At 37.2% G+C, this 24,158-nt stretch overlaps 2 protein-coding genes across 12 annotated transcripts in view; one reads left to right on the top strand and one right to left on the bottom strand.

Annotated features, from left to right (window-relative positions):
* The window catches only part of KIAA0825 (KIAA0825 ortholog), a 239,763-nt gene extending 236,378 nt beyond the window's left edge, over positions 1–3,385 (bottom strand). For 4 of the 6 annotated variants that reach the window (XM_032095237.1, XM_032095239.1, XM_032095241.1 and 1 more), the window contains exon 1: positions 3,289–3,385. The gene's annotated coding sequence lies outside the window, so the exon portion shown is untranslated. The remainder of the gene's footprint in view (positions 1–3,288) is intronic. The other 2 variants (XM_032095242.1, XM_032095238.1) reach the window with 2 other exon arrangements.
* Positions 2,980–24,158, top strand: part of SLF1 (SMC5-SMC6 complex localization factor 1) — a 34,657-nt gene continuing 13,478 nt past the window's right edge. For 2 of the 6 annotated variants that reach the window (XM_032095243.1, XM_032095248.1), the window contains exons 1-10: positions 3,574–4,098; positions 4,252–4,327; positions 6,615–6,858; positions 8,940–9,102; positions 12,034–12,165; positions 13,561–13,614; positions 17,033–17,191; positions 17,743–17,909; positions 19,162–19,305; positions 19,970–20,135. In XM_032095243.1, coding sequence (XP_031951134.1) covers positions 3,952–4,098; positions 4,252–4,327; positions 6,615–6,858; positions 8,940–9,102; positions 12,034–12,165; positions 13,561–13,614; positions 17,033–17,191; positions 17,743–17,909; positions 19,162–19,305; positions 19,970–20,135 — 1,452 coding nt within the window. In that variant the 5' untranslated portion in view covers positions 3,574–3,951. The other 4 variants (XM_032095246.1, XM_032095244.1, XM_032095245.1 and 1 more) reach the window with 4 other exon arrangements.

Genomic DNA, 24,158 nt, shown 5'->3' with positions numbered 1-24,158 from the left:
CCCAACAACCCCCTGGGTGAAGAACCTTAATCTAATCTAAATCTCCCCTGACACAGCTTCACAGCTTTTTATACAATTTCTTCACTAGGAGTTAGTTTACAGTATCATATGCTGAAGACCTCTCCAGCCTGTTAAGAGTCCTGTGACATAAAACTGCTGCTAGTTATCAGTTAGGTAATCAACAGTAGCTACTCCTAGTTAGTAAGAATTAAACTGTTTAAAATAAAGTAAAAGTTTACAAGAGTTAAAATCAATACCTTTACAGTCCTGACAAATTAACAGTAAAAGTATAAAGGTGCAACAGGTACAAAATAGAAAATGCAACTAATCTTCATTGTCAATAGAGAAGTGCAAGCAACAAATGCAGTCTGAATATTAGCTCTTAATATTTAAGATTTTTTTTAGTGTCATTTTTGTAAAAAGACTAGTGACAAAGGTTGTTGATGGTTATTTCTTCATGCTTGCGTGCAAAAATATAACTGCAACGTTAAGGAAACAAGAGATAGGAAAAACTTCAGTAGGCATGTCATAGGTTAGCAAGCTGAGTCCCGGAAGGGATGTCCTTGCAAAGGGGTGCTTACAGCTTCCTCTGGGACCTGACAGAACCTATCAGCTGGCCAGTTTGAATATGGACAATTCTTTAAGCCACTTAAAATTGTGACCGCCTCTGTGATCCACACTTGAGAATAGACAAACTCCCCCCCAAGCTCTCTCTCGTTTCCGGCGCTGGGACAGGTGGCTGCGGGGCCCGAGCGGGGCCCAGTGGGCCCAGCCCAGGCCCTGCTCTGACCAGGCCAGGCTGGGCCACGGCCATCCTGGAGCCGGTGGGCCCTGTTCCACCCGCGGAACCACCCCACTGCTTTGCCGTGGGCAGCCGGAGCGGCTTGGCTCTCCCGCCTCTCCACTGTGATAAGAAACATTCAATATTCCAGCTGCAAAGCTGGAAGGCCGAGGTGAGATTAACCCTTTTATTGCTTTGAAGAGCTGAAAACCTGAGGGAAGAGAGAGAGGAGATGCTTAAAGCTGAAATTCTGTTGTGAAGTTATGATATGTCAGAGTATCCCATTGTAATTTCATGAAGATATGGGGGGTGGAGTGTTCAACTCGTGAGCAAAAGCACCTGCACTGAGATAGGCAGATGCTGACGCAGCTGTAATTTCATGAGAAGTTTGGACAGGGAGAGATGGAAGCGATGAGGACTTTTGCTCCAAATGGGAAAGGAGAAAACCTCAGTTCCTAGAGATGCTCCCAGAGATAGTCCTAAAGTTCAAGATGAGGAAGATCCTTTGCTCCCAGGGAAGGAGAAGGGCCTCTGTTCTTGTTTCTGAACGGCTCAACCCTCAAATGGTACCCCAAAAAACTTCAGGAGTGGACCCTCGAAAGCAGTTGCGGGAAAAGCTGCAAGTCGGGAGGAAGGGACTCACATGTGGGCAGAGAATCAACCCGGGCGACTGTCTCGTTGTGATAATGTTCTCATAGCATGAGCAAGAAGAGACTTCTCTTTCTAAATGGACTGAACAAGGTTATTATGGCAGTGCTAAACAGACTGAACATCTCAAGGGTTGTCTTTTTACATTGTCAGTGGGAGAAGGGAGGACGGTGGGGGAGGAGGAGAGTTCTGAAGGTGGTATAACTTTTTTTCTTCTTTTAGGTCTGTTAAATAAACTTCTTTATATTCTTTCAAGTTTGGTGCCTGCTTTGCGTTTCTCCTAATTCTTATCTCACAGAAAATAAACAGTAATGAGTATCTTGGACCAAACCACTACACTAAATTGGTGTTTCTGCCCGGTTACAAACCCAACCCTCTACCAGGGGTACCAGAATACTTTATAAACAGCAAGACAAGAGTCATCTGAGGCCTGGAACAATTGTTTCTCTGTTTTGGAATCTGGGAAACTCAGATTTAAACCAAGTGTCCAATCTACTGTCAAATTTTAGATGTCTGCAGCTATGTGGTTTTGGTGTTTCAGGAATACCTATGTTTTACAGCAGTGGTGAGCTCAAAGCATAGCTTCTATTGATCTAAGCTGCAGTGATAAAGACTCAGCACTTGTGAGTTTTGTTGTACCTATCTCAATTTACAGGTCTTAAATATGAAAGAGCTACTTCAATGAGTACAGGGTGACTTGTCCACTGTCACATGAGATTTATATGGAAGGGGGGAAAGTACAATTCAGTTGTCTAAAGAGGCATTTCAATCTTTTTCTTTTTTTCTTGAATGCATGTATTCTACTCCCAAACTGTAGAAAAACCGAATAAAAGTGTTCTGCAAAGCTACTTCTATTTGCTAGGAAGCACCAACAGACTTCTTGTGCACTATCTGTTCACTGAATTACATGACAGAAATAGTCAAAAGTCATCTCTCAAATACAGAAGGGACCAAAATAAAGTGCAGGACGCTGAAACAAAGTTTCACAAACAGCAAATCTTGGCATTTCTACATTTCTAAATTCTACACCGAGTGCTTGAGGTACAAGCTGAATATTATTTTGATCTCTTCATATTGCTTTGTAATTGAAAAAAAATCAAGCACTGACTCTCGTAACGAAAGTTTCTACCAACTTCATCAGAGGGGCAAGAATGCCTTCCCTTCACCAAAAGGGCAGAAAGCCCTCACCAAAAAGATGTGGCTTCATTATCTGGCTGTAGCAGTATCTGCTCACCTGCCCTGTGAGGACCAGCCATCATGTGGCTTTGAAATTTCGAAAAGTTTCTCCAGTATACTGAGAAAATGGTACTGAGGGTCAGAAATCCCTGGTCTCTTTCCTGACTCTTACAGCCAGCCTGTTCCAGCTTGCCTGTAGACCAACACACACCCCTGCCAGACCGCCTTTCACAATTTTAGTTCTGCCGAGCAACAGCGACGGTGATTTCCAGACTCCGAAACAGCGTCGGCGCGTTTTCCAGCTCGCCCTCCGCCACCCGGCCCCCGCCTGCCCCCGCCTCCCCGCGCCTCGAGGGGACCCCCTCCTCTCGCTCTAAGGGAGGACCGCCCCTTCCCCCTCCGCGCTGAAGCCGGGCCTGGAGCGCTGCGCTGCCGGGGCCGCCTCAGAGGGATTTCGGCGCCGCCTTCCCGCTGCAGGTGCCAGCGCCCACCAGCGCCTCGGACCCCGGGGAGCCCGGGCACTGCGCAGCGCGCTGCCGTGCCGCACAGGAGAGAAGGCGGCCGCGGGGAACGCCGGTGCTCCGTGGGCGGCCGCAGCGGACCCCAGCCGTGTCCCGCTCGGCGCCAAGGCCCGGCCGCACGGTAACGGGGAGGGGAAGGGCAGCCCCACCGGGGCCACTTACCCGGCCGGGATCCCCCTGCGGCTCCGCGCCGGAGGCCCCGGCGACGGCGGAGCGTCAGTAACAACGTCCCGGAACGGCCGCTCCGCCACATCCGGGGGCTGGAGGGGGGAAGGCGGGAACGCGCTGGGCTGCGGCGCCTGGCGGGCAGCGAGACGGGCCGGAGCGGAGCGGAACGCAGAACCGCACCGCACCGTAAGGCGCTGGCACAGCACCCGTTCCCATGGCCTCCGTACGGGAGCGCCGGAAGGCTCCCCGCCGCAGCCGGGGGGGCTCGCTCTTCACCTCCTGAGCGGGACTGCCGCCAGCCCGCCGCGCCTCGATGGCGCATCGGGGCGGCGGGGTTCCCCCTGCGGGGCGATGGGAGGTCGGCCCGCACTTCCGACAGCGGAGCAGGGGTTCGAAGGACTGAACCTCCGGGCATTTGGGTGCGGAGAGGAGATGCCAGACCTGGGGGCTCGGCCCACTGCAGGCTGCAGTTTGAGGGTCTCAGGCTAGTCCGTTACCGCCTTTCAGGTGTCTTTGCTGCGGCAGGCAGTGAGAGCTAAAATTTGTTGTACCAGTATTCATTCCTTTTGGTGTGTTTTCCCATTTTATTGGAAGAGAAGTAGTAAATACTAGTCAGGCCTTGCAAGCAACTTTTCATGGTGTATATTTTGTGAGTTAATGTTCCCTTTTGATTGTTCTCTCTTTCAACAGATGGCAAGTGGCAGCCAGAAAAGGATAATACAAATAACTGGATTTAAAAAACAAGAGAAGAAGGCACTGCTCAAATGTCTGTTCAAGCTGAACTGTGTTTTTATAGAGAGTAAGGTATTGTTCATTAAAAAACAGCAAAGAGGGTTTGAGCAGGAAGTAAAAATGCAAGCCTTAGAAGAAAGGATTGTGCAATAGGTTAGTTGTGTATAAATAGACAAAGAATTTAAATGTTTCCAGTGATACAAGTGTGTTGTTTTGTTTTGTTAGAAATACAGAAATTGTACACATCTTGTAGCAAAAAAGCTGTGCAAGAGTGAAAAGGTCTTAGCTGCCTGCGCTGCTGGTGAGTAAAAGATTTCCTGGTTAATTTCACAGCATCACAGCATAAGTCTGGAAACGACCCTTGAAAGGGTTTTAGTTATCTGTTTTCATTTTGTGAATGAACGTCTCATGAACCCTCATTCTTCTTGTTCCATTAACCTTCATTTTTAACATAGTGTTATGGTGAAGTGAAGTCCACTTTTTTTTTGGTTTTTTCTCCTACATGGTATTCCTGCTGTCTCCCTATGTTGGATCTGCCTCTGTTCCCAAACAGAAAACTTTGTGTTATATTAGATAATGAAGTCATGCCCAAATTATTTGGGTGCTTAAAAGAGGGCAGAGGGAGTATGAACACCTGTAGTCAGCATGGATTTTTGACAACAAATTCACATGGAACATTCACTGGTAAAGGTCACTGTCTGTAAGTTCCTGTTTATGCAGCAAGAGAAAATTCCAAGCTCTTGCCATTCTGACACAAGCTTCTGGTCCTTCCTCTTTAACTAAGGCCTGATGCTGAAATCCCATACATAAGCAACTAAAATGCTTTTAGAATGAAAATTCTGTATTATAAGATTTCTTTATAGGCTGATTACCTGTCAGGATTCTGTGATGAGGTTTGAATTTGTTGTGGTTATGAGATATCACAATACCATTTTTAAGCATGATCTTTATCTTCCCTATATCATATTATACCAAAGTGTTAAAGCAATTGTTAGGATGGATAATCTTAAATTAAGAGACAGTAGACAAATGACTAAACATACATTTGGGTTTAAAGATATATGTAAATTCCTTGATTTCCTACCATATTAGTAAGCATTTTCAATCATCTCTTACTGCTAGAAAGTGGGGGGTATAAGTATATATATATTTTTTTGTGTGTATGTATATATATGTATGTATGAATGATTCTTCGTACTATCATAAAATTCTGATTGCACTCCTAGCAAAAATTAGATAGACCAAAAGTTTCCATTGGGAAAAAAATATTAAAATGCATATAGGTTTCTGGTACGGCACTTCATTGTAGCAATTTTAAACCTTTGAGTTAATGTTTTCTTACTTTTTGGAGTTTAAAATTTGGAGATGTTTTCTTGAACAGAGTGGAAACGGTACGTGTAGCGTCTGCATGGCAACACAAAACTCTGTCATGTTTCTCTAACTGCAAATCTTCCCCAATACCATCTAATACTTTTTAATCCAGAAAAAGTGCTACTTTTGCATAATCATTGCTCTTAGTCTTGATGACAGAGAGTATATTCATTCCTGCTGTGTGGTTTTCCAAGTAATGAAGAAAGATCATGTTTAAACACATTTAGAACTCCACAGAGTTCAGCAGAAATACTGTCAAGGATGCCATTTGTCATGTACTTCCTAGCTGACAGAGGTTTTGAGATGGAAACTTTTCATGAAAGTGGTTTTAACATCCAGGTTGTGCACAGTATATGTTTTCCAGTCATAAATCTACTGGTACCTATGCTAGGTTTTGTAGAAGTGCCATCTGTGCTCCTTCACTGAGACATTTTGTCAGTCGACCCTGCTGTTCTGTGAAACCAATTAGGTTCGCACAATTCAAGTCAATTTCTCTTACAGTGTCTTCCGTAGGTAGTGTTTCAATACAGGAGCAGGGTACTAACCACTGCTCTTGACCTGAACCTGTAAGAAGAGAGAGAGACAGAGAAAAGGGGAATATCATTACATACTATATCAAAAGCATACATGTGGAAGATGAAAGAGGAGAGGCAGAGGAGGAGGAGCCAAGGGATGAGAGAAAAGGATGTGAAAAGAAGAAAGAGGAAAGAAAAAAAGTCTAAAAGTGTGTCCCCCGAATATTGATATTCACTACACTAGCCATATATGCTAGCTTATATGTTTAATGTGCAGTTCTTTAAAATCATAGGTAGTAAAGTAGTACAGTTGTATAAGTGTCAAATGGTATTAAAAATAAAGGGCTTAACAATGTTCTGTGAAAGTCCTAAGAACAAAATCTGGGAAGCTGAAAAAATGTGTTTGAGATTTTTGAGGAGATAGACAAGTATTTTTGTCTAGGAAGGGTAAAAAGATACTTCATCATTAAAAGAAAACAAAGCAATCATTTTCAGTGGTATTGTGAGATTTTTGATTCTGAGATTTTTGAAGTCTGAAGTGGAGAACTCTTGTAATAGGAAGAAGTTTTTAAAATGGTACTTATAATTCCAGCTTTTATTTGCACAAGAAAGGTTTAAGTTAATTTTATATTAGTTCTTCAGTTGATTGCCATTTGTCTGCACAAAAAATCTTTTGTGGTTGACAGTTCATTTTCTTTTTAGGAAAGTGGGTACTAACTAAGGAGTACATAATTAATAGTGCTGAAAGTGGCAGATGGCTTGATGAAGCAACGTACGAATGGGGATATGAAATTGAAAGAGACACCCATTATTCACCTCAAATGCAATCTGCACCTAAAAGATGGCGTGAAGAACTGACAAACTCTAGTGCTCCAGGGGCCTTCCACAGATGGAAAGTTGTCCTCCTTGTTAAGAGAGGTGATAAACGAATGCCATGTATTAGAAGGTAGGAGTTCCATCTCAGTTAATTTGGTCCATAACAACCTCCAGCTATCCAAACTCTGAATTATTTTCATTAATATATTTCCATGCTTTATGATGACTTTAAATCTGTAACATTACTGCTTTTCTTGCCTTCTTTTAGTATAGTGTTAAAAATAACATGCATATGTTTTTATCAAGTAAGCTGCTAACAGAAACTTCCTTAATGAGGCAAGATTTACAGTTTTTATTTTGTGTGGGTGTTAGATTTAAATAGTAGCTGGAACTGGATACTTTATTTCACTTGGCTGGATGACCTGACTGTGTCTTATGGATATGGGCTGCACTGTTACTGACCTGATCAGTCTTTGTGTCACATCTATGTAACAGGTTCTTGTAGCTCTGAAGATGTAATCTGTACTACAACAGATGATTCTGGTATGCTGTTTAAACTATGTATACATAGTTTGGAAGGGGAGGACAGAAATATGAAGGAAAATGAAGGAAAGAAGCAAGGAAGGAAAGAAAGATAAAACTAAAAGAAGCAAGGAAGGAAAGAAAGAAAGAAAGAGAAAGAAAGAAAGAAAACTAAAGTACAAGAATTCTGAGAACGTATGGTTCTTTTCTATACTCTTCCTACACATTTGGATTCATTGCTTTAAATTCTACTCCTGAATTGAAAGCAGTGCATATTTAAGTACTGCTTGCATCTGGTACAGTAAAAGGAACATCTCCTGACACTGTTTCAGAGCTTTCCATTTATTCAGATACTGTCCAGCTCTCTATTGAGATCCCAGTTTGTTAGGACTGCTCAGGTCACACATGCACAGCCAAGAAGGGACATGCATTTTTTCTGGTGGATCGTAGTACAGGGTTGTGTGCTACATCACAGAATGTATGTCTGTCTGTATTTCATAAGGAAGGGGGGAGGTAATTAAAATTGCTATCTTCTGATTTTTGCCAACTGAAAATATTTTAAGTATGCTAATTTTGGCTAAGTGGGAGAGCTTACTGTGTCCTGCTATGCTTGTGAAAAATGCTGTTTCTTTTTCCGTGAAAACTGCTTATGTAGCTGTTCATGACAACACTGTTGAAATGCTGTCTCGCACAATGCTGTCTGTTTCTTTTTCTTGCAATAGAAATAACCTTTAACAGGAACAACATCAGTAAGACAGGTGAACAAGTTTTGTGGAAGATGTTTTTTTCCAGACTGTTTCCCATGCATTCAACATGGGGATCCTTTTAGTCAGTCATAAAACACTGACAGGTAGATATTTTTGTCTTCAGCAAGTTACTGTTTTCAGTCATAAAGGACTCTATAGCTTTTGGGAAAGCCTATTTTCTAATATTTAACAACACTTTGCCTTTTATCCCCTTTCTATGCTCTTCCTGCCTTTAATGCCTAGCTGTTGGATAGGTAAGTGTGTGAGAGCAGCACCATTTTTATATCTCTGGATTATGAAAAACAGAATGCATATCCAGAATGTCATGAGATCTTATTTTTCCACCTTTTGTTTTGTCTGGCATTTTTCCTAAAAGATAGGAGCACTTGCAGCTGTACAGGTCTGGAAATTGTCCCTGGAGAAACTGTTATGTGTAACAGTGCCCCAACGACAAGCAAATCTCTTTTCTGTATATGTTACTGGACAGCACCAATGCTGTAAATGTATATTTGCATTACGAAAACATCATACTACATTTCAGAAAAGCAGTGTGCCATTTTTTGTTATCTGCTTAATTTATAGGAAAACTGCACTGAAAAATCATCATTTTGGGGTAGATAATGAAATAAATTATAGCTGCTGTCATCAAATTTGATACTTGAAAAGGTACACAGGTGAAACTTTCAGATATATTGGAGGTGTACATTGATTTTAATTAGTACTGTTAAATTTTGAAGAGAAGGATGTTTTGTTAAATGGGTTCTTTCATTTTCTGAAGGCTATTAAGTTCCCTTTTATCTTTCTAATGAAGTTTGTGCTGTGCCATACATCTAGAAGACTTATTCAGTTGCATTTGCATGCTTGTAGTTTGTGAATGTTATTGTAGCTTTAGGCAGCGTTAATATAATGTAGTAAATACATCTTTCTAAATATGTTTATTTAGAGTTCTTAAAGCTGGAAAGGCAACCATATGTTCATCTAAAAATGCAGAGCACAATATAACTCATGTATTCATCGGTGGTAAAACTTCTCCTCTACAAAACAAAAAGTGCCTCTCTGAAGCTCAACACTACTCTTTGCAATATATAGGACGTTACCTTTTTGAAGTAAGTAAACTAATTTATTTATTTATTACTATAAATAATGCAGTGTTAATGATGGAGGGGAATATAATCAGCCTGAATGTTTTGTAGTTTGATTAAAGGTAAGACAACTCTCTGATTCTGGGACCATGTATCCAAGAGATAGGAAGGCTTGTGGATGTTTACAAATACAAAGGGAGGATGCAAAGTAGGCAGAGCCAGGCTATTGCCTGTGGTGCCCAGTTACCGGAAAACGAGTACAAATGGAAAGTCAGGAACAACTTGGGTTTTTTTGCTGTGAGGTTGATGCAACACTGTAACAGGTTGTCTGAAGAGGCTGTAGTCTCCAGATACCATCTGCACATGGTCCTGTGCTAGTGCAGAATTCACTAGAACCAGAATTTTGTGTTACTATTTCCCTTAAGAGATGCCCCATATTTCATAGCTGTTTGCTTACCAGATGCACTGTTCAGAAATTCTTAGTATTTTGATCTGGAACTACTCAAAGCCCTCAGAATATTCATGTAGTGTGGTAGTTCCTCAGACTCTAGGATGGCTTTAATCAACTGCTGATTGAAACTACCACGTTTGCAAGCAAGTGGGAGCTAAAACGGTGTTTGTTAAAATTTGCAAATCCTTTGGACTCTTCTGATCAAAGCACTTTGCTCTCCCTGTAGTTAAAGTGTTACAAAAGGGTGAGAAGAAGGTTAGAAGGTCTTAATGTTTACATCCTGACTAAAACGTATCAGTGTGGGCTCTTACTCTAGTGATTACCCTTAATGAAATGTGTGCAGGGAAGTTGCTCTCCTTTAAACCTTTCAGCTAAGATAGACATTTACATTTAATAGATAAATGAATGTAAAGTTTTTATGGCTACCTCACCTTTATTGATCTCTATCAAAATCATGTGTTTCTTGCTATGCACCCTGAATTTCTCCCAGGTGTGATAACAACTTTCCATCTTAACGAGTCCATTAACTTGCACATACCTTTTTTTGCTTAGATTTTGTTGAAGTAACTCACCTCAGAGACCAAGAGAACATTAGCTTTCTGTTTAAATGAATCTGACGAACTCAGGAAACTGCCAAGGCTCCTAGTCTCTTAAAAGGAAAAGAATAAAATAGGCAATCAAATCATAGCACTTGTCCAAATATATTAGGCTTTGTCAAAGAATGTTATGGACATGCTCTTTTCTCTTTGTCCCAGAAGTACTTGGCGTATAAGTCATTAGATTGTTCCAACTTCATAAATTTGTAGTCGTGCTATATGACTGCTACTTCTAGCAAATACAAATCTTCTTCCTCCCCTAAACATCCATTTATGTGTCTAGATGATGGATTTAGCAAAATAGCATTGTATTCTTTTCAAGGCAACTGAAACTCCACTGATGTTCAGAGCATTCTTGGTGTCATTTCTTTTTTTTTTTTTTTACTAAGTCTTTGCTTCATGTTTATATTTCGGTATCTGTTCTTATTATCTCAGCCTTTTAAGTCTACTGTTAAAATACTCTCTGGGATTGTCATTGATTTGATTTATAAGGCATCAAATGTATTGGTTCAGGATATTAAAACACATGCATGATTTTAGGAAGCTAGTCTCAAACAGTGACTTTAAAAGCTTTGTTGGATGCATGCTGGAGTTCATAAATTTTTGCCAAGATTGTACTATAAATTGTTCCAATATGAGTATTTTAATGAGCATATTGAAACTAATGTGCATGAAGGGCCATAAGAAGTAAAGACTAGTTAATGCATTAGACTTCAATTATCCATGGCTCATCAAAAACTATTTAGAACTCTGTTCTAGTTACCAAAACCACTTCATTCTCTTTTGAAATGTGCAAGAAAATTTTGTTCTCAGTATTTGTTTAGAAATACAGTTGTGCACATGCCAAATACGTTTGTTTTGAATGATACATTTAAGGAAAAATCAGAAAATAGGATGAGACATGTAACTTTTGGAACTTTATCTTGAAAGCATAAAAGTATAAACTTCTTGCACCTTGTCATTGTGTGCACTACTGTGTTTTTTGCCTACTGTTATGTCCCAGACTTGATTCACCCATCAGATTGAGGTGTTTGAATTATTAGGCAAGTTATGCCAAGTCTGCCACACCTGCTCACAATAAAATATGGCCAAGGGAATACTTCACCTGTATCTATCTGATGATTCTTAGCTCATCACACTGCAGGAGGAGTCTGTGGTTACCCGTGTATTTACCTTAAACAAAGATGGTGTTTTATTCTTAACCTGTGTATCTTTGATGAAAAGCATGCATTGAAACTCTTACTGAAATGTATTGTTCTCAATCCATGAAGTAAATTTAAAATATTTTTTGTAGTTCTTTTTTTGCAAGCAAAAATTGTTTTGTGGTGTTACTGAGAGTCTTTTCAGAATGAGTTCAAAACCAACTTGAGAAATGCTTCCTCATTCCCTGTGCTGAAGAAGTTAAAAATGATAGGTGGACTCAGAGAATTAATTACTAGACAAACAGACAAAAATATCAAAGAAAAAAAGACAGAAAAACCTATTACATTTTAAATTACTAAATTGTTTCATGTTTATAGGCTAGAACTGAAAAGATTTCATTGTAGTGGTCTATATAAAATGAATAGACAAATTGAGGAAGAGATTTTCTCAGAGAGAGAATCTGTTATTGGAAGAACAGTCCTTGTTTCAGCCACAGGGATTGTGACTTGACTTCAAGTGAGTTAGGTAAAATAAATATGGGGAAACTTGCCTTGATCATTCCTGTGCTTATAGATTCCTACAACATTCATGGTTTTCCAAACCAGCATCTCTTTATCTTATACGTGATGTAGACCTTTACACAATTACATAAACATACATAGGCACATACGGTTTGCAATACAATATATAGAAAGACCTAGCACATAAAAATTGGTTAGACCATTAGCTTTGAAACAAAGAAAGTATTATTTTTTTGGTCTGCAGAATGAAATACAAAGTCCCGAAGATACACAGATGAACTGTTTCCTGGCTGCACAAGAAACAGATCAAGTCTTGTCTGAAATGCAACTTGCTAAAATAAAAAATGCTATTATTAAGCATATGTATTTTACTGCGGTAAGTAACAGTTAATGCTTTCTTAGCACTACATTATATATTTTATATACATATAATTATATATTTTTCTATTGTATGAATTATATTAAAAGATATATTATTGACTGTATCTTTCATTATAGTATTGAGCTAATAAGGTAGATATTTTAGATACTGCCTTTAACCTGCAGTGTTTAATAATCCCATATTTACTACATCTACCACTAGTTAAAATATAACTTAGTAATAGCAATTCATTGACATGGGTGTGCAGAAGACAAGCTGAAAACCTTGGTGTAATAGATGAGGTAAATAGTAGTAAATATTGTTCGACAAAATGTCTTTGAATTACAGTCTTTCTGTGATTTTCCTGTTATCTAGCTAACTTACATGAAGACATTTTTCAAAATAATCATACTGTAGAGCCAGTATTTTGTTGATTCACATGAATATTTTTTATTACAAGTCAAAAGTAGAGCTAATGCACTCCTTTGGTTTTATGTTGTCACAGATCTAATCCTGATAAAATTGCTACATTAGTAGTTAACACCACTATTACAACTCTAGAAAAAGCAACTGAATACCTTGAGTTAGGATATATTATCTCTGTAAGTCACAGTGATGCAGATGATGGTGTCTAAGTATATTTGTAGGAGCTTGTTTACATGAAGCACTGTAAGTTCTTAGTAGTAAAAGAACTAAAAATTTTAAATCCTCAAGGTACACACAATGTTTAAACACGAGATTACAAATAGAAGACTCATGCTGCTTAAATCTGTGCACCATTGAATGCTACATCTTTTATCAGTGACATTTTATCAAGGCTATATCCCCCAGACATTTAAAAAATAAATTTGTTGTTGACTTTTCATGTATATTACACACAGCAAGTGGTCTGGTTCAAACTATTATGTAGCAATGTGCAGATGGATTAACCCTTCAAAGATGGTCTCTCCTGAGGATATTTTAGTAACATGTTTTAGTAAGATTGTAATACTAGGCAATAACTAAATATAGCTATAATAGTAATACATTTTTGCACCTACTGCCCTATCTTTGCATGCAAGGGGAATCCAGAGTTGGCATTTTGCCGCAGAAAAACATAAAACATTTAGTTTTTTAATGTCTAATCTAGAAACACTGTCCTTACAGAGCAACCATGTAACAACAAGCAGAAAACAGCAGGGGAAAATGGGAAGGAAAATTTGCCCATATTTTATTCCTTTTAAGTCATTACTCCCCTATTTCATAATTTAACCATCCAAATATTAAAAAGACAAATATAAATAGACAAATCTAAATGCTATGTTGTGCTTGAACTACATTTAACAGAAGTTGTCATTTGGGAAGTTTCATGCACTATTGATTATGTTGACTGGTATCCAGTGTGCAGGTTGACTTTATTCTGTTTTACAGACTATTAAGCATAGACTTGCTCAAACAGACCAGCGGCTCAAATGCAATCCAGAGGTAAGACTTACTAAAAAAGAGGGCATGTTACGCATACAGAATTTTATTATGAAGTTAGACAAACATATTTTAATTGCAAAATTAGCTATCAAAGAAACATTTTTAGATTTTGGCTATCCAAAACTCTAATAAAGTTATTGAAGTGTTAAAAAGCATCATTGGGTCTTTAATGTTGTTTGTTCTTGCAATACTTTTAGTACTGTCCCTGTTATTGCAAAGAAACTGCTTAATCCTGCTAGTTAAAAGAACCTTACCTGTTAATGTTAGGGAAAAAAAAGCAATGATGTCCTGATGTGATTTAGAGCATCTTAATTACTCAAGCACTGTATTTATGCAGCAGCAATAAAGAGAAAGTGTACGCAATTTTTAGCAGTGCTCACCTGCTTTTTCTAGTATGGACAATTTTTAGCTAGAGATTATTTCACTGTAAAAAGAAACAGTACTTGTTCTTTCAGCACATGCCTCATACTTCATCATGTGGGTTTCCAGAGTCAGCTGAAGCACAGATTGCAAGTAGAACGCTTTATGTTTTTCAGTCCTGTTTTCCTTGTCATTTTGACTTAATTTCTTTTGTTGTGCTATTTAATTTATCTTTTTTATTTCCATTAAGCCCGATAAGTGCCATAAAACAGGTACAGGTCAGCAATAGGTTTTATTAAGTCTTTGTTATAAATACCTGAAGTAAATTAATACTTAAATTTTCCCCTCTCTATCTATAATGTTAAGAATAAATCTTTCAACAGTGTTGAAACATTGCCTTTTTAGTACTCAAAGAGCATTTTATATGGTACCCATGAGCTACTAGTAGTGCACTTCATATGGTAACTTGCGTTACTTAAAACGGGAATCACTTGAAGTATCAGTTAGCTTCCTGTATTTCTTAGTAACAAGATCTGGTATCTTCATGAGCCATAGTACATAGTTACTTGAAACCAGTTTTTATCTAATTTCTTTGTATTGACAATAAGGAAGGAGGAAGAAAAATATTTTTAAAACATAAGCAATAAAATAATTTTTGGTCCAACACCACCACTGATCCGCAAAGTGCTGTGTGTGTTTCTGTTCCTGAACAGCTTTGCGTTGAAATTTAATCTGAATGTATAGTTTATTGAATTAATGGGATAAAAAATTTACCTTTCTTAACATGTGTAAAGCAAAATTGTTTTTCTCTACTCTTAAGAGTAATATCATTTTTTGCTTGGAAATTTTAAGCCTAGTTGTAATACTTCTCTTACTTTTCTGTCACTTACTTTTATTGCTTTATGGAATATCTATTGCTAGCCTTTATATGAGATAGGACTTTTATAGTCAGTATATTTATGGCTCTTATAAGCAGCTCCAATAAACATTTCCAATAACACTAATGAAGTAAAATCAAACCTACAAACTATATTAACATGTTAGATCTACGTGTTACATTTTGTCGTCTCAGTTTGCATCTGCTAGGAAGGCTTAGCTCAGCTAAGTGTTCTGTTCCATCATCCCAAAAATATTTACTTCTTTTTTTGTTAGCTTTTCTTCCACATCATGCAATGTAAAAGATGTATTGCGTGGACCTTCATATTTCATTTTTTTCTGCTCCAAGTGCTAATGATTGTACCAACAGTGCTTCACAAGAAACAGCTGATTCCTCATCAGTCAGAGTGCCAGCCAGTGAAGCTTTGGACAGCTTATTAAGTCTCTTCAATAATAGGTGTCTCCTGATACTGGCAAAAGTTTATTGCCTCAGTTTTGTATCATCCTTCTTTATATCTTAGAAATGTGCTGAAAACCAGTCTCTAGTTTCTCCTTGACTTGAATGCTATGCAAGAGGTATCACAGTCTTCCGGAAACATCTTTGTTTTAGTGTATTTTCAAAATAATGCATCAATGTTACTGTTTCTTTTAGTACAGAATTTTCAAAAAATAAAAGTTTCAGTCACAATATAAAAAGCTGGATGCTGGTGGGATCACCAGGTGAAGGTCAGTGGTAACATGCTTGTACATGCCCAATATACAGTCATTGTCTCACATCATAAATCCGGGCAGCAGAATTGTTCTTCTTTGACTGTCATTAAACAGTTTAATCTCTAGATGTGCTGTTTGCATGTAATTAACATTACAAAAGTATGAATGCAAGCATTATTTCCAAAGGAAATTTCAGTGGAGATTTTAATAGTGCATATATGAATGAGAAGATTGAAATAAATATAAGTTACAAACACCAGATGCACAAAGACTTGATTAAAAGAAAATTGTCTACATGAGCAGCTTTATTTATTGTTAATGTAACAATAGCAGTATATTCTGTAGATTTCAAATCCACAACTGGACTCAAAGTCTATGTTAATTTAAAATTTAAACTAATGTTAAAACAATTGATAAGATGTTTGGATAATAGGAAAATTCCTCCCTGCAAAGGGTTGTCCAGCTCTGGAACAAGCTTCCCAGGGCAGTAGTGGAGGGATTTAGAAGATATGTAGAAGTGGCACTTAGGGACATGATTTAGTGGTGGGCTTGGTAGTGCTTGTGCATTGGTTGGACTCAATGATATTAGAGTTCTTTCCCAACCTAAACAATTCTGTGATTCTATGTCTTGAGTAACTTTATCTAATGTACACTAAGAGACAGGATTTTTGGCAGAAATCGTAAAATCTACAAGTTATCACGGACTACATGAACAATAAATTTATGTAACCATTTCATTTCCAGCAGTCCGATCAGTCGTCTTACTGACCCTGCTTCTCTCAGCTGTGACTCCTTATCCCAAAATATGGAGAAATTTGAATTTACCAGAGCCTCAGGTTGTGTGGTCAGACAAAAAACCTGTATTTTGAAAGGGAAGTTTTCTGGCAGAAGAAAGCCATGATTCAGTTAGCAATACAGTTGTAATTGGCTTGTGCATCAGCTTTGGATTGAACCTGAACTAGAGGAAAGATGGAAATAGGCATGTAGCTGAGGCCTTCAATAGCTCACTAGTGTCATTAATTTGTGATCTTTGGGAAGCTGAAAGTACAGACAGTAACAGGAAATTGCAGAGCAGATACAGCATCTCATGAAAGCTATTGTTTTCATGCATTGCATCTGTCTGGGTTCTCTGAAAGCTTGTAAAGTTAAGAGTTTTGCTGTCATGAGCAGCAGAGAATAAGAAGGAAGTCCTGTGCTATTGAGATCTTCTCGACTGGAAGGAATCCGTTCTTCCTGGAAATGAGAGTCCCTTTCCCCTTGCCCCTGGCAGTGATGTAAGGTGCTATAGAATAACCTCCATGTCTTAGTCACACCCAGTCTGGCTACTGCAAAAATTAACTTTGTCCTGGCAGTAACCATGATATATAATACCAACATTTTACTTAGAGATTTCCTGTTAGTTGAGTTGGTTAGTTAAAGGGGTGTTTCAATTTAAGCTGTTATTTTTTTTTCTATGGTATCTCATTTCTAGGTTAAAAGTACTGACTGCTCCAGAGGCACTTGGTATATACTTCAAGGATTAGTGGAAGAGGACTTACTTCATGATGTAGTCACGGAACTTGCTGCAGGCCAAAAGTACCATACACCTCCTGTGCAACTTCTTCATTCTCTTCTAGAATATGTCCTATTGGTGAGAGATGAAGACTAAAGTATTACTAAAAATAAAAGCAATAAAAGGAAGTATTATTATCTTTGCTTCTGACATTGTATTTAGTAGTTTTTAGTAATGCATTCACCCTTCTCTTTGTGTTCATCAGTGTGCTTGTGGAAAAAAAAGGATTTAAAAAAGGGTTTTTCAGATCAGTATTTATTTGCAAGCCAAATGAATGTAGTGCTCTAAATATTGTGAAGGACTTGGCCAGAAATGTTTTTTGTTAATTTTAGAAACAGCACTATGCTAGTATGCCATGGATAGAGAGATCAATTGAGAAGAAGGTTTGCTCTAAACAGTGGTGCATTCAACTGGAATATCACACTAGAGCAAGTTCTCCTTTTTCTCTTCCTTTTTTTTTTTAAGCTATGATTTTTTCTCCTTGGAGTTGTGCATTAAATTGCATGTCTACTTCAGTGATTAAGTTTGGTCACTTGGGATTGTAAAGATTAAAGAAAATAAATAAACGTTTAGTGTTTGTAGATCTTTGGCTGGTCTGAAGCCAATAGTATTTTCTCATTTTATTACAGGGAAATGCCAGTGCAATGTTTTTTGCCAAACTCTGTCATGTGTTGTACCTTGTTCTTCAACATGAACCTCCCTGGAAGTCCCAATCTATGTTAAAGTATTATTTGGATCTTCTTCAGTGTCCTATCTGTAAGAAAGGTACATGGTCGTTGATAGAGATGCTTGTAAGGTAAGATGGGTTAATGAGGTGCTGAATGCAATAATTATGTTACTCCAAACTCTGGGACAGCAGAGGAGAGTTTGCATTCTATTGCATCAAAGTCCTGTTTTCAATAGAACAAGTTACCTGTACATGAAAGTCTAGAATTTTAACAGATTTGGACATTTCACTTTATATTTCAAAACGTGTCAGCTCACAGGTAAATGGAATTTTTTGACAGAAAAATAAGTATATTTTCTTAGCCTTACTCCTTTTTAAAAAATTATTTCTTATGCTCGTCACAGATTATAGTAATCTGTGTACTCGTGCTGTTGTTGTGTGTATATGTATAGATAAACACAAACACACATATATCTGCAGTTACAAGGCTTATCTTGCCAAACATGAGTTTTCTGTTGTATTTTGATTTTAATCATAACAATCTTTTTGAGGAAGTCTGATTATAGCTTATCTACATACACAAGACCTTATATAGGAACTCTTTGAGTAGTTAGTCTCTGCTTTATCTTGAGAACTCATTTTTTGTAATTTGCATCAACAGAGATTAATTCTTCTCTTCATTTGGAAAAGAAACTACACCTCTTATTGCTGTCATAAAACCTTAAGTAACATTTAAATACTTGGATACAACTGTGATTACAGATATGTGAATGTGTATGATTGTAAGCATGTCTTGAAGGGCATGAAAGAGAATTTGTCTTTTAGATTAAGTATTTTGTCTTTTAGTACTTCCGGCAGAATGTGAATACTGAGAAGTTGTATACCTGGTTCTAATACTCAGAATTCTAGCCAAAAAGTGTGTTTGCATGTTACTTCAGAATTATCTCCATCATGTTTGATAATCTATAGTCCTGTCAAATAGTATGTGTGAACTGTTATCTGAACTAAATTTTGTGGGGTGTTACAATGTTTATAAAATATTACAGAATTATCTTGTATTTAAAGGATTTTCAAGAAGTTCTGTTTAATATAGTAATTGTACAATATCTTAAGCAGAGACGGAAAAATGAAATACAAATTATTTAGTTTACACTATAATACAAAATCTTAATCTGGAAAAAAAGCTCAGTCACAAACGTTGATTTTTTTTTTCTTTTGAAAAAAGATTTAAAACCAGAAAATTAGGCTTTAAGATGTTGACTATTGCTGGGGAGCAAGCTATTTCCTTGTCAAAACAGACAAAATTCAAAGCTGACTTTTTTGCTGATAGATTATCTATTATTTCTTCATACAAATGGATTTTTCATTTTTTATTTTTCAGGTCTTGCCTTTATTGCAAAACAATTTGTCATACAGTCCCAGTTTCTCTCCCAGGGAGAGAAGATGAACTGAGGATAGTTCATAAAACATTATTGAAGTTTTTCTTTGATTTAGTAAAAGGCGAAGTAGAGTTTCTGACAAAAAGGTGGGGTTTATAGAATAATACATGCATTTCTCTATTTACAGTAGCCTGTATCCTGATTTTTGTATATCCCTGATAAGATACTGCTCTACAGAGATGGCAGTTTGGCAATTCCATTTATATTTCTCTGTTCTTAGTTTGTTTATTGTTAATTTATAGGTTTTTTCCTAATGATTGGTTTTCCCAGACTGTTATTTCGCTGTATTACAAGTTTCAATAAGCATTTAATTTTGCTCATGAAGTGATATTTTTAGATTTGCAGTACTTCACTATTCATTCTTTAAGGTGGACAAACAGCATTTTGAACATACTGATTTATATGTTGGGGGGTTTCTTTTGATTCAAATAACTGTTATCTCCCTATTATCTTAGGGAGACAATTTCCTTGGTTTATGAAGTATGAAAGAAGTCTTGGGTTTGCTTTGCCTTTATATAGTAAAGGTGGCCTTTACTTTATGTAAATAGTAGCACAGTATTAAAATTCCCCAGGTCTAACAGTAATAGTCATCATTATTGTACTTACTCTTCATCAGAAATTGTGTCTGATCTTTCCATACTTAAAAATTGCCAAATCTGTGTGTATTTTGAATGAAGACAAGGTTCCTGTCTGGTAACTTTAATAATCAAAGTGGCATAAAGCTGTAGGTTTTTTCACTTTTTTTTACAGTTTGGTTGAAGGAATGAATTCACAGCATCAACAAGTCTTGCCACAGACAGTTCTTCAGAAGACATTCTTGCTTGAAAGCGGAACCGCAGTGCTTTTTACCAAACACATAAATATTCTAGCAGATTGGGTCATACTTTCCCATAGAGAATTGAACAGAAGAAATGATGTGAGTGTGAATTTTATACTTTAAAATAATGAAGACTGACATATTTTTTTAAAGGCGTCCCTTTGTTCATTCTTTTGTGAGGAATTATATCTAAGTATCACAGCTGCTTGTTATAGCTGCCTTTTGTTGTGAAGCATGCTGGTTTTTGCTCCACTAAAGGAAATGAATTGATCCATAAGATTCTTATATAGATATGTAGAGAAGAAACGAGTCATGAGTAGCTTGTTGGCTACATTCAGATGTTCACATGCCCTTACCAGCAGGTATTACTGTAGTTATTAGGGACACCAGCTTAACACATTCTCTCAAACAATATGGTGTAGCAAAAGAAGTGATTATCTTATTTTACAGTGATAGGATTCAGGAAATGTTTGAAAGAGAAACCTAACAAAACTAATACTTTTTTTGTTGTTTGCTGTAGATATGCATTATTTTACTGTAATAAAATGCCCTGGTTTTCTTTCCAAGTCTTTTAGTTTCATTATCTTTCCTAGGATTTTCCATAAAAATTGAATTGAAGGCAACTTAATTGCTATTCTGTGACCTGGTGACCAGCAGGACATTGACCTGAAAGATACTAAGTGTCCTCTATACCACCTATTTCTTTTCTGAAGCAAGAGGCCTTGTAAAACATCTTTGACTTCTAGATTCTCACATAAAATAAAACCTAACTGCTGTCTCTGCATTCTCTTTCAAATTATTGTGAAAGCACAGAATAAATAGGTACTCCATTCACTTTTTCCATACAGTAACAGAACAATAGAAAATCAAGTGTTTCAGGGGGAAAAAAGCACTTTCAATACAATACCTAGTAGTTATCCATTATGCTATGAAAGCAAAAAGATTAAACATAATGAGAGGTTCACTCATCTTACCTAGCCAGACCTCCTACCTTTTTTGAGGGCTATCAAAGCAAGACATTGTGAAACAGTGCTGCTTTTTATCCTCGGTCAAGATATTTAAAAAGTGCCTAAAATTAGGCTTCTATACCCATATTTATATTTAAGCAACCGATCTTTTCAAAGGTACTAAGCAGCAAGCAGGCTGACATGCAGTTGGTGTCAGTAGCCATTCTGTTTCTTTGGAAAATGACACTGCTTTCATATTTTTCCTGATGTTGAATCCGCAGTTTAAGTGTAGGTACCATTTAGTTTTTTTCTGCTATGCCTTCTTTTGACAAGTTCCAGCACTGTAAGCCATGCCTTTCTCATAAACCTTCCTTTGCATAGGCAGAATAATCACTTTTGTCCAACTGTACTACATATATGAAAAATAAACTTAACCTCCCCACACAAAGTAAACCACAGAGATCTGCCTCTTGTTTAGTTTCTCTTTGCTTTATTATAATTTATATCAGAACTGTTGTTTCAGCACAAACCTTAGATTCCTGTTGCTTTCTCACTTTGGTCTTACACGCTGTAGTGCAAAATATCCTACAGATAGGAATTCTAGCCTTAAAAAGCAGCCTGTTGCCTCAAAATATCTGTAGTGTTTTATGTTATTTCTAACAGCTTTCTTCTTCATATTTATCTATTGTACTTTCTTTCCCATTGCATTTTTGGCAAAAATAAACTCTAAACTAAAATACCGTATTTTTACAATCCAACTCGTTCATTCCTTCATTCACTCTCAATCTTTTTATACTAAAACTTTATGTTTTTCCATATTTTCAGAGACATTCGAAAATTCCATTACACAGTTTAAAAGGTCATTCAGAAAATCAAAAGAGCAAAACCTCCCTAGCTGTGCAGACAAATCTGTGTTTCCTTCCTTTTTCTATCATTTTAGAGATACGTAAATAAATGCACAGTATTTCCATGTCATTACACATAGCATATAGGGTGCAAAATTGTCTTTCCTGTCTTCAGTTTGAGGGTGTGAGTAGTCATTGTTACCATTTTTGTTTTTTAAAAGCTGTTTGCTTAAGAGGTAACACCTTGACAAGAAACATGAAGGGCCATTCAGAAACCTAAATGAAAGAAATTATTTTGGGTGTTGTTACTGTCTGAATGTGGTTTGTAGCACATTGTAAAGGGGTGACCATATTTCCCAGTGCACCTGAGTGTGTTAGCTTGTGGGAAGAAACAAACATGCCATTTGTGATATACCAATCTTCTGTGCAGTTCTCCAGTGAAAATATCTATAAGTGGAAACAGATGAATAATATAATTAAATTATTTCTTGGGACATATATAATATTTTTAACTGTTAAAAGTGGGCTGTTACTAATATTTTTAGCTTTTTAGAATCAGATTTTGTCTCTTTGTGATTCAAAGAGATTGCAACAAATGAGCGCTACAGTGCAGGGAAAATCTCTGTGTATGTTTCTTCTCTTCTAGTGCTGAGTTGCAAAATTATGTTTTATGTATGTGTGTAAACACACCATGTAAAAAGAGCAGTTCAAAAAAAGAGAAAAACAAAGCATGAAGTTGAGTGCATTTGTTTGCTGGAGTTAGATAGAATTTGTTGTCTCTTAGAAGTAGAAGAATAAAAATAGTGACAGGAAATTGGATGTCCTCACTGATCACTGGGTTAATCTGTTGAGACAACTTGGTAGAATAAAATTGATACACTATTTTTGTAGTTTAAAATGCACTGCCAAAGAACATAGAAGATTTCCTGTTACTTGAGCTCTTCAAATCAATTTTGAATATAATTCTAAAACAAATTAACATTTATTATTTATTATATTATTTAAACAGGTTTGATGCAGGAACTCCTGGTCAAAGTTCCTTGAATCAAATTTCTTAATTCAGTTTTAGAATTTACCAGGGAATGTGTATGTTGCTTATAACACTTCTAGGAGCATTGAGCTATTGCATGGCTTTTCACAATGTCACAGATGGTATCAGAAATGCTTTTCATCCCTGAAAATACTGGTCGGGATTTTTAAAAAAAAGCTGTCTTACATAGCCTGACAAAGAGGTGACAAAGGCATTCATTCAGGTTTTTAGTTGCGTAGTATAAATTTGTGTGCTGTAGAACCAAATGTCTTTCTGGTCTGTCACTTGCAGTAGCTTTTTTGGAAGTATGATTTAGGCATTTGTGGAGTACTACATTTACAGCACGTTAAAAAAGAACTCTAAAGAGAAGTTCTAAAATAACTCAGTAATTCAAAGTTTAAAAGTTTACATTAATTTTCCTATAAGAATTTTTATGTGTACTAAAACACACTGTGAAACTTCTGCCGCTGTAGCACTCTATTTGACTTGACAAAGCACTAATTGGAACAGCAATGTAGGAATTGCATTTGCTAAACTAACAGATATCAGTTGTAGTGATGTGACCTTTGTATGCTAACACAGTCAATAGCTTCTTCCCACTTCCATGCTTTTCTTAGTGAGATAGCTTTGATTCTCAACAATAAGAACAAGGAAGAGAATTTCGAATAGAGGTTTCATTGTGTCTTACTTAATTAGCTGTACATGGTGTAGTGGGTGGATCCCGCTGGCAGGTAAGTCTCCACCCTGCAGTGGGTTGAGGGGGAGAATCAAAGACAGAAATCTAAAAATGTATGACATTACATAAAGACAGTTTAATAAGTGAAACAAATATGCACCCACAAGCAAAGCAAAATAAGGATTCCATTCAGTGCTTCCCATCAGCAGGCAGATGTTCAGCCACTTGCTGGAAAGCAGGGCTTCATAAAACATAGCAGTTACTCGGCAAGGCAAACACCATCACTTCAGACATCCTCCCTTCCTCCTTTACGCAACTTTTATTGCTGAGCACAATGTTTAGAAAGCCTTTGGTCATTTGGGTCATCCATCTTGGCTGAGGCCCCTCCCAGCTTCTTCTTGTAGGAGCAGAGTGGGGGAAAAAGAGGTCTTGGCACTGTCATACATGGTAGCAAATTCCAAGTTTAATGGAAATGCTTGGGGTTTTTTCCTTTTTAATACTGCATGTGTTTTTATTACTGTGTTTGTATTGTTTTGTAGTTGAAATTGAAAATATTTTTTAAATGTTAACATTTAAGTATTTTTAGAACATGTGATCCTTTCAGGAAGTTAGATCAATTTCCCT

Source organism: Corvus moneduloides, chromosome Z (genome assembly GCF_009650955.1).
Source record: "Corvus moneduloides isolate bCorMon1 chromosome Z, bCorMon1.pri, whole genome shotgun sequence".
In the NCBI taxonomy this organism is placed as follows: domain Eukaryota; kingdom Metazoa; phylum Chordata; class Aves; order Passeriformes; family Corvidae; genus Corvus; species Corvus moneduloides.
Note: the sequence above shows the minus strand (reverse complement) of the source record. Positions and strands in the feature narration are given on the sequence as shown.